Source organism: Aulonocara sp. 'chitande type north' Nkhata Bay, linkage group LG11 (genome assembly GCF_057382095.1).
Source record: "Aulonocara sp. 'chitande type north' Nkhata Bay isolate Kocher_YH1m ecotype deep benthic linkage group LG11, A_spYH_male_GT1.1, whole genome shotgun sequence".
Lineage (NCBI taxonomy): Eukaryota > Metazoa > Chordata > Actinopteri > Cichliformes > Cichlidae > Aulonocara > Aulonocara sp. 'chitande type north' Nkhata Bay.
In genome coordinates this window covers 40379327-40389933 of record NC_141354.1, presented here as the reverse complement: position 1 = coordinate 40389933, position 10607 = coordinate 40379327, and the positions used below count along the sequence as shown (strand labels likewise).

Sequence of the window (10607 nt, the reverse complement as noted above, 5' to 3'; positions counted from 1 at the left end):
TGATTCCACACTCTGTAAATACTCTTAATATCAGCCAGTTTTCAGTCTGCAGCCAACATCTAATCTAACATCTGCAGGAAGTCTTCTGATGTCCGAGCATTACAGCTGTTTTTATTTATTTATTTGAGAGAGATTGAATCTGACTTTTTCGTCGTTTTCACATCCTCCATGAGACAGTTTATTTACAGTGGAGTTCATAATTCTGCAGAAAGTCGCCCGCGTCAGGAAAAGCGAGAGCTTTTGTTCCCCACGTTATTCAGATTCACTTCTACAAAGAAGCCAGACAAACAGACGCTGCTGTGAAATTCAGGGGAGACAGAAAAATCCCTCTGGAAACAAGAAAAAGTACAGACGACGAAGAAACAAACGAGCCAGAAACTGAGAAAGGAGAAGCTCGTCAGTGCCTGGACTTCACCTTCCTGCCTTTGAATGTGAGCTTGTTCTTTTTCTTGTTTTTATTCCCACACTTTTAAAGAAAGTGATCTGGATCAGCAGACCTCAGAGGTTTCATGACGTTTGGCTTCATAAACATTAACGAGGCTTCAGCGACCTGCAGGGCTGAGATTTATTTAAGGCTTAAAGTTTGCATTGCAAAGGGCGTGGCCTCTCTGAGTGACTCTGTTTGTGCTGTCCAAGCATTTTAATGTAATTATTATTGTAATGTACTAACAAGCAGTGACATTCAGGGATCTCTGCACTGATCAGCAGGAGTCAGTGTCTGCACCCTTTGTCCAGATGTGGTCACTCAAGTCCAAAACACTCGCAGTAAAGCTTCAAAGTGCAAAAACCAGTGGGTGACGTCACATGAGTGTCACCCACCCGTCGCCTACTGGTGGTGGTCAGAGGGCCCAGTGTCCTCTTTCATATACAGTCTATGTATATTGGGGGGCGACAGTGGCTCAGGGGGTTGGGAAGCACATCTGTAACCAGAAGGTTGCCGGTTCGATCCCCGGGCTCTCTGTCCTGGTCGTTGTGTCCTTGGGCAAGACACTTTACCTTTCTGCCTACTGGTGTTGGCCAGAGGGGCCGATGGCGCGACATGGCAGCCTGGCTTCTGTCAGTCTGCCCCAGGGCAGCTGTGGCTACAACTGTAGCTGCCTCCACCAGTGTGTGAATGTGAGAGTGAATGAATAGTGGCATTGTAAAGCGCTCTATAAATGCAATCCATTATTATTATTCTGTGTCGACAGTCCGTGGTTCCTGCGGTCGCGCAGGAGGCTTAGAGATGATCTGACCTCAGCGACACTTCCTGAGTTCAGGGTCTCAGGTCAAACTGAGAAAAGCAAAGTGCATTTTGTAGCTTCTGCTCGTTCTAGTGAAGCAGGAGGAATAACCAGGTTTTTCAGTCACTTGGTGCAGACCGAGTCACTCAAACCCGACGACAGCCCGAGGCTTCAGACTCGGGGTTTTACCCTCCATGCTTCTTGCGTTGGTTTTTCATAATAAATGAAAAAAAAAGTGCACATCCGCTCTTACTCTAGAAGAAAGGCCAGGCTGTTTCAAATATATATATCTTTTATTGATATGTTTATTTTACTGTAGGTTTATGTGAATCTGCTCTGAATACAGCAGCTGTCTGTTCTATTGAACACCACCTAGAAACATTTATTCACTGTGGGGACAAAATAACTGAAGTTGAGGCGTCAGACTTTCTTTTATTCACATCACTGCAGTTTAATCTAATAGCAGGCACACAGGCTGGACAGGAATCAACCCCCAGCCCTCTCGGGGTGACTGGGGACCGCTCGGTCCACCTCCAGGATCCAAGGACAGAAACTACAAAAAGGCAACAGTCACGTTTTCTCAGATGTCTTTAAATTGAAGCACGTCACACAGCTGCAAGCGAGAAGGCGACGAGGCGATGGTTAAACTGCAAACTGCTCCTTTAGCAGCTCACATCAACCTTCCTCTGAATCTTCATCGCTTTAGTCTCCCAGCGTTTCTTTGGTGTCACGTTACAAACGATCGGCGCACATTCCTGCTGTCTCTGCTCTCAAGGCGGGTTCAGAAAATAAAAAAAACACGAGCCAGCAAAATTAAACACAGTCAGCAGGTGTAGAAACATGCGGGCGAAGGCGAGAGAGGTGTGGCGAACATTTAAGAAAAGAACAAAAACCTCAGATTTTCACAATAAAGTCAAAGTACACACGTACATAAAAAGCACTAAAATAAAACCTGCAAAGCTGAAAAGACCGACGCCATCAGAGCAGCGTTTGTACAGTAGAAACCTTAAAAAAACAAAAGCTCACTGACATTACGTAACAGCATAAAGTCCTGATCCTTTATTGTGACATTTGGAAAATAAAGGCTGAAGCTCTGAGATCAAAGTGATGACGGCCAAAAGCCTCGTCTTACTTTATTCCTGTGAATACGTGAAAGTTAGGATGGAGACATTTTCAGAATAAAGTCAGCACAGTTAGCAGCGTTACAGCTTTATTCGCAGTCGCTCTTCCTGACAGCGGCGTTTCCTGCACAGTGACGCTGCATATGCGGCATCAGTGAGGCAGGAAGTCACGCATGGATCACAACGCACCGGACCGCTGCTCTGTGCCCACTCTGTGCCAGGAGGAGCCGTCGTCAGCCGCCTCTCCTCTGACTGTGGCGGAGCTCAGCTGGTGATTGCACTTCCTGTACACCTGCTGCAGGGTGTGATTGGTCGCTCGTCCAGCTCACTGTGTATCCCAGGAGAGGGAGGAGCACAGAGTCATCGCCAGCTGCGGACGCAGAGACGGCGTCTGTAGGGAAACACGAGCTGGGCTCGGGTCAGCAGCAGTGCAGCTTTCAAAATAAGAGCGAGGATGTTGTCCAATAGCGACTCGAGCCTGTGTGTGGGAATCTTCATAAAAATATTCAGAGCAAAGTGGAAAAATCTGTTTTCTCTGTAAAAGAAAATAAAACGTAGCAAATCTGTGACTCATCTCCTGCTGCCCACTCGAACATTCATCCAAGTCTTTGTTGATCAGAAGATCCTGGAGCAGGCAGGAAGTCTGTCCGGGCGCATACGCGTTTATTTAAAAAAAACAAAGTTTCACTAAAAACAACGTCTTAAAAAAAACAACCGAAACGTCTGCAGATGGGCCGCGGACCACAGTTTGGAAACCACTAATCATAGGTCGGTGCGAGGGTCTTTAAGCAAGGCACTGAATGAACGTGACGTCACCCAAACATCCACATTAACCGCTGCCGAGGTGCTGCTGAGCAAGGCACTGAACTCCAGAGATACAGCAGCGCTCATTAATACTCGTGAGGATGAAATCCGGTGACAGCGAGTCTCCATCATCTCCATCATCTCCACCTTCAGCTGCTCTGTGATCAGTCAAAGGTCACCCGGGGGGTCAGAGCGGAGGAGAGGACTCCACCTTCAGAGGGACGGCGGGTCGCAGCGGAGGAAGAGGAGGCCGTCTGCACAGAGGAGAGAAGACGTTACTGCTCACGGCTCACTTTTACATTAAGGCTAACATCAGAGACGGCCTTCGGCGGAGCAAACAGCTCCTGCACACGTTTCAAATTCAGTTTCAACACGTTTACATCTTCAAACCGTTTCAGGCCTAAAAATCTCCCGCCCAAAACTGGCGCCTGTGACTCTGGTTTCTCAGGTTTTATTGTTTATGCTTGACGCTGTTTTAGTTTCATGTGCTGAGAGGTGTGATGCTGAATCAAATTTGCAGAGATTCCTGCGAGTTCAGCGCCTCCGCCCTGCTGCATACCCGCCACAGGAAGCCGCCACCCTCACTCGCACGTTTTCACGCCCTGGCATTTGTGCAACACTTTACAAAAAGAGCAGCTTCCTGTTAAAAAGTCACAACTGTACATGTTGAACGATTAGCTCCACTCTTCGTCTGCTGGACGAGCGGATTGGCTCAAACACAGCTGCAATTTCACTCATGATGCAAACATGTCCTCGTGTCTCTTCCTGTCAGATTACAGGAAACCTTGAGGAAGTACACTTACGTCATCATCTTAGATCAGAAAGCTTTAAGAAAGAGACAAAAAGCTGTCGGGTGTACCTGTTGGGTCCGGCAGCAGCAGGTGCGACTGCCCCGTGTGGCGGCGGTTTACTGTTGGAGTTGTAGACTGGGTGTGGCGGAAGGTAGGGGTTGGACGGCATGGCTGGAGGGCGGGGCTTTTTTGGGACTAGAGGTTTGAGTGGAACAGAAACCTGCAGAAAGAAACAAATGAGTGTCACCTGTAACTGCTCGGCTGGCTCAAAGGAAATGTGACATCACGGAGAAGCTTGGAGGATTTTTTAAATCAAAACGGCTGATTGGTTTCCTCTTTACGAATGAATCAGCTGCAGCTTTGAAACTTACCAAGTCTGAAATGATAAAACAGGTGATTCTATCCAATCAGGAGCCTGCATGCCCAACGCTCACCTGCGTTCCTGAACGCCTCATTAATGTTGGGCATGATTCCAGCCAACCAATCACATCACACCCTCACACAGCCAGTCTGACCATCAGCTCTCAGTAATCACAGTGATTGATCCATCTCATCACCATTTCAGCTCCTAGCACTACTATATGCTCTCTATGTACTAGCAGCTAGCAGCATGCAGGTAGGGCGTACCTGTCCAGGTGTGATGGGGTCAGGGGGGAGAGGCTTGTTGGGCGGAGCTGGTCGACTCACCAGCTGCTGGAGGGTTAGCGAGGAAGAAGAGAGGAAGAAGAGTGAAGCTTCAGCAACAAAGACGAGGAAACGTGAGGAGGAAACAGAGCACAGCAGGTGGCGAGGACTCGAGGTCGTTGAGCTTTATTTTGAAATTCTCTGTTGACTGACGTGAAACCGAGAGGTCTGACTCACTAATGAGATGTTATTTCATATCAGACTGATAGCGCAGCATGCAGGCAGGAAAGACATGGGTCAGACAAACTAGGCTGTCAGGCAGATGTTTCACCTGCTGATTGGCACCAACAGTTTCCTGGAACTTCAGATTAACTTGACCACCTGCTGCATTAGGGGAGGTGTGAGGGGGTATTTCTATTTCTTATTTGTGTTTTTCGATTTAAATATTTTAGAGTTTTATGACTCGACTGGAGCGGCGGGACCTGAAAATGAAGCACCAGCAGCTGCAGTTCCTCTGACATCCAGCAGAGGCAGCAGTGAGTCAGTCCAGGGTGAATTCTGCTAATTTGTATTTAAGGATTAAAGTTTGCACTTTTAGGGGCGTGGCCTCTTTGACTGACAGGTATCTGCTAGCTTCACCTGAACTGGACCTCTGGACCGTGTTTGTGCTGCTGGCGCCTTTTTATTGACATCATCCAACCAATAACATGGCTGCTGTGAGGTCACTGTACTAACAGACCAAGAAGGCGGAGCTCCAGTTTTGCTGAGTGGGGTTCTGTTTTAACTTCAGCGCTACATCAGCAGTGACAACACGTTCCAACAGACGACACACACACACACACACACACACACGTACTGCAGACAAACGGGACGGACAGTAACACTACACACTACAGGTAGCGTACCTGGTTGGAGGGGGCGGGGGGGTCAGGGGGCAGAGGCTTGGTGGGGGGGGCCGGTCGCTGTTTGACCAACTGAAGCAGCAGAAATATAAAGTCAGAAGAACATCGAGTCAGTGTTTGGAGGTGGAGACGAGGCCGAGCTGAGTCAGCGAGGAAGAGTTCAACATTTTAGGGAATCCTCAAAATTCCTCGTTAAGGCTGCTCTGCAGGTGAGCATCCACCTGAGCTGACGAAGTCGGCTTCTGTACTTCAGCTATGAAAATTAATAACGTGCTCCTAATTATGTGGCATTTGTGGCGGCTCACACCCAAAACACTTTCGTGCTAGCAAACAAACACTGAAGTCGTTCGCAGTCCTGGAGAGTTATTGATCGACTCCTCAGAAAACAACACGCCGTGTTTGGCTGCACTTCTGCTGGGAAGCTTTCGCTGCTGCAGGAAAGGAGGGAGAAGCAGCAGCAGATTGCAGCGCGTTTGGTTTGTCCAGGATCCACTTCAGCTGAACACCTCATCGAGCCAACACATCTACCTGTGCAGGTGTGTGAGGGCCTGAAACCGGGCATGAAGAGCGCCTTCTCAAGCCTTTGCTGTTTGGAAATGCAGCTGACCGCCATCCTCCGGCTGCTCAATTAGTGTCATGTTTAAGGAAAAGTAGACGAGTCCACACGCACCAGCACGCCTCACTCTCCTCACGTAGCCGGTGCTTCCTGTCGCTGCTGCTCGTTGTGTTCACTGATGCCGTCTTTGGTTTATTTTCCCTGCTGACCGTCTCTTACAGAGTCCCGCCCAGAGCGACACGTTAGACGACCTCAGCTGATTTTATTTCTGAGGTCTCGGGGACGCAGAGAATCTGAGGATCTTTTAAAATGCTGAACTTTTCCTGCTTTTCCACTGAACACTTAAATCTGCACGAATGATTCGCTACGACTAAGACGACACGACTCACACACATCATGCATCACGACGACACGCAGACACACTCAGGACACCTGAACACGCACACACCTAGAGGGGAGCGGTTACCTGCGGTGGAGGTTTTAGAGCAGGGTCTGGGGGGAGTGGCTTAGTGGGAGGAGCAGGTCTGTCATGAACCTGATTGGAGAGGAAACAGGAAGCAGAAGCAGAGTGACAGCTGACAGACTCAGAGGTCAGAGGCCAAACGGGCAGGTGTGTTAATGTCAGACAGAAGAGGAAAAGGTGCTGGAGCGTGCCACTTCCTCTGAGCCGTCGGCGACGTTTCACTTCATGTTTCTGCGAAGCCTCGCTCGCTTCTGCTCGAGTCTCAGTATTAATTTTACTCACTGCAGACAGGAAGTTTACTCAGAACGGAGCAGGGCGAAGGAAGCGGCGCCACAGCGCACACAGTCATATATGCTCAAAGTAACACCGTCTGTGATGTCATTCGATACAAGAAGAGAAATATGGAAATATATTTTGGGAGCTTACAAGAAACCTTTTCAAGAGATTAAGGGCGATGCCTTTGAAAGAGTCTAATATTTAGCAGGATGAGGTTTAGAAGAACTGGGTGCGTTTTAAAGGAAACGTAGGAGGTGTTCGTGGATTAAAATAAAGAAAAACCCCAAACCACGAGTGGTAGACCTCACTCACAGAAAATCAACAAAACCTCCACAGTTCGCTTCAAATCTTTACTATTAAAAAGACCGATTTCAAAAATACAAAATTCGCTCTCCACACACACATCTTAATTCCCTTAATGCTCGCTCAGGCGGTTTGCCATGGCGTGCTGCACCTCTCCAGCTGCAAACAGTCAGTGTCGGCGTGTCTGTGCGGTTACTCTGGTTACCTCTTTTTGGGGCGGGGTCAGCGGGATGTCCGTCTGAGGGTTCAGGTGGTATCTGAGAGGTCGGACCTGCTCTCCGTTCCTGCCGTCCACTCGCTCCATCGCCGGAGTCCTGGACGAGAAGGTGAGTAAATCAAAGAGACACGGGCAGCTCAGGTGTGGACTCGTCCTCAGAATCTCTGTGATGCTCTTATTTTATTACAGTTTGTATGTTTTAGAACAGCTGATCTAAAGTCACCGCACCTACAGGCCACAAACACAACACCAGCCGCACCAGTTCAAGCTGCTGCAGGTTTGTGGAGGGTGGACACGAGGAGCTCGGGGTTTTTTACATGTGTTTAATCACCTGAGCCGCTCTACAGGCTGGACACTACACCATCACTCTGCTTTGTGTTTGATTCCTGGCTGTGAAAATCAAAGCTCTGTGTTTACACAGGCTTTCCCATATATGAGAAGTTTCATTTAAAAAGTCTGTTTACTGAGCAGCTCCAGCTGTGCAGCATCATAGACAACCAGACGTTTCATTGGGTGTTTGTTTTAATGAAGGTGATTTTGGCCAAATTTAACAGCACAACGTTCGTTTTTTAGATCTATAAATCATCACTAGAACAAACATTACGAGGCCCTGCTGCTCAGTTTGCTGACTGGAAAAACAGATTTTTGAGACATTTTTCACGTCAGTGCTGAGGAAAAGAAACAGCTGATTGTGAGGAGTCAGGTGGGAAGGATCCAGGTAAGACTTAAAGCTGCGCCAGGAAAGCGCGTCCTGAGACGTGCTTGAAGGAGCCTCAAACTCTGACTTTGTTTAGTTTCTGCAGGAGGAGACGTGGACCCGCACAGCTTTAAGCCCTGACCTGGTTCTGCTCCACAGGTGAGAGCAGACAGTCAGTGAGGTGAAGGAAGCGGGCGAGCATGTCAACGACAGCAGAGACACTTTATCAGCATCCATCGGTCCAGCGCTTCATCACCTCTCTGACTCTAACGGGACAGAGCACAGAGCAGGACCCTGCAGGTCCAGCAGTACCTGGAGACGTGAGTGGGCGTTACCTCCAAACCCCACATCTCACAGTCAGCCACACTGCATCGTGGGTAAGAAAGAGCACATCAGAACCAGGCTGGAGGTGGAGAGAGGCGGTACAACTGAGATGAAGCTAACTGTTTCACATGAGGAAGACTGCACTGGTTTAACTGATCTTCATCAGTAACACACACACACACACACGCACGCACGCACGCACACACGCACGCACACGCACACACGCACGCACGCACGCACGCACACACACACACGCACGCACGCACGCACGCACACACACACACAGGGTTACCGGTTGTGCTGTCGAGCTTTATGAAATGGGCTGTTCGGTCCCAGGCAGAAGAGACGCTGACGGAAACCAGGGAACCGAAGAGCGAGGAAGAGGAGGACCACCGGCAGGATGAAGAGGAAGATGACAAGCAGGGCGACTCGAACGGGATCCGATTCTGAACGCAAAAACACGAAGGATTAACGGGCGCTGCGGAGAAGACGAGGATCGTCTCATTTTTGGATGGTTTCTCAGAGCGAAGCACCTCGAGGCGCTCGGGCCGGGCCGCTGTCCACGCTGCCGCCGTGACCCGAGTACCTGCAGTCGGGCGGAGCCCAGCCCACCTCGCAGTGACAGTTCCTGTTGCTGTTACACACCTGCAACACAAACACACAAAACAGACTCACACTGTCACCAAGAACAGCAGGGACCCGGTTGTAGTTACAGTCTGTGGTAGCAGGCGGAGGTCTAACTGCTGCTTCTGCCTCCACCGCCTCAGCTGGAGGTGTGCAAGGAAACAGAGCTCATCGAAGGACACTACGGTCTCATCTGGATCCAAGTTTCTGGACCTTGTTGGTGGAGTCGGTGGAGTTTTTCATGTGATGGGGGGTGTTCACCACTAGGATGGTGGCGAGGTGGAAATGTTGTAGGTGGCTGAGTTTATGCTAACAATGGGACTCCTTCTTTTATGGGACTTTGGAGGTAAATACCATATTATCCATCGTTGATCAGCACACGTCTGCTGCCACGGACATCGCTGTCACGAGACACTCTCACAAACATAAATCAGTTTAGTAACGCAGCGTGCTTATGTGAAAGTAACAGTAATCTAATTACTTTTTTGCAATAGTAATCCCTTAGTTTACGTGTTACTTGAAAAAAATAATTTGATTACGCGTTACTGCCCATCGCTGCTCCTGACCGTCTCTGGCGGTGGCGTCTCCCTGTTCTTGTCTGTACGGCCGACGCATCGACTCAGAATTATAAGATTGTGTTTAGAATTACAGAGTTTCTGAGGTTGTTGTTCTTTTGCCTCAAAACTGTAAATACAAAAAAGTTGCACAAACTAGTTTCCCACCACAGGAAATTTATTTTGAGTGTCTTCATAGTTTTATTTTTGAAATACACCAATTTTTATACACTGCAGGAAAAATGAAAATAAATATTATAATGCAAATTTGCAAAAAAAACAGCAAATGCATCAAAATAAACTATTTCCAGCAGTGCAATATGAGTCCTCAGCATCCCAGAAACGACACAGGAAGTCATGAAGTCAAACATAACTTTTAAAAACACCAGTATAGGCTCATGAGATCCTGGTGGTAAAAAACTACATTTCCACAAAATGACGTCACTTCCGGTTTCGGGCAGGTCATGGCGGACATGCGATAGTTCGCGCTGATGGATGTAGGAAGTGTTACAAACAGCTGATCAGATCACAAAGCCTGTTTCTGGAATATTATGTTTTTGTTGCTGCAAGTGCTTTTATGCAGTTTTTGCAAAGCTACATGTGGAAGGAAACCGTGACCGAGGACAAGCTGATGGCATAAGATGTAAGTACAACTCCTCCGGTTTCATATGCAAAAAAATTTATTGCGCTAGCTTACAGGGTTGCAGAGCTACTGGGATTTAAAAATAGTTACGCAAACTGGAGCGTGCTGCTCCGACCGGCTTTAAAGGGTTAATGTGAAGGATCCTCCCAAAGTGCAAGGCAGTACGTCTTTCTCATGACCAGCAGGGGGCGACTCCTCAGCACATAAATCATGACCTCAGTAAACTGATGAGTTTATTTGGTCTCATGTGAAATTATGGTGGAAACCTCTGTCTTTGTGCCAACGTATACCTCACACATTTTTAAACGTGACTCACCCCGTGGCCGTTGCATTTCCTGCGACACTCGTCCACACCGAACACTGACACATCCTGACACTTCTGGTTCAAACAGGCCTGAAACAGCAACAAAATCACACTTCTACAAAAGTTTGTTTCAAGAAATTCTCACAAAAATCTTACAAAACTCGGAATATTTGGAACTTCA

General features: G+C 48.2%; 1 protein-coding gene across 9 annotated transcripts in view; it reads right to left on the bottom strand.

Annotated features, from left to right (window-relative positions):
• Positions 1-1511: 1511 nt before the first annotated feature.
• Positions 1512-10607, bottom strand: part of adam15 (ADAM metallopeptidase domain 15) — a 26759-nt gene continuing 17663 nt past the window's right edge. Inside the window, exons 17-26 of one of the 9 annotated variants that reach the window (XM_086312774.1) lie at positions 10439-10516; positions 8835-8946; positions 8594-8747; positions 8290-8343; positions 7269-7377; positions 6488-6556; positions 5469-5537; positions 4567-4632; positions 4008-4159; positions 1512-3402 (exon numbers count right to left, since the gene is read on the bottom strand). In XM_086312774.1, the coding sequence (XP_086168900.1) occupies positions 3336-3402; positions 4008-4159; positions 4567-4632; positions 5469-5537; positions 6488-6556; positions 7269-7377; positions 8290-8343; positions 8594-8747; positions 8835-8946; positions 10439-10516 (930 nt within the window). In that variant the 3' untranslated portion in view covers positions 1512-3335. The other 8 variants (XM_086312775.1, XM_086312771.1, XM_086312767.1 and 5 more) reach the window with 8 other exon arrangements.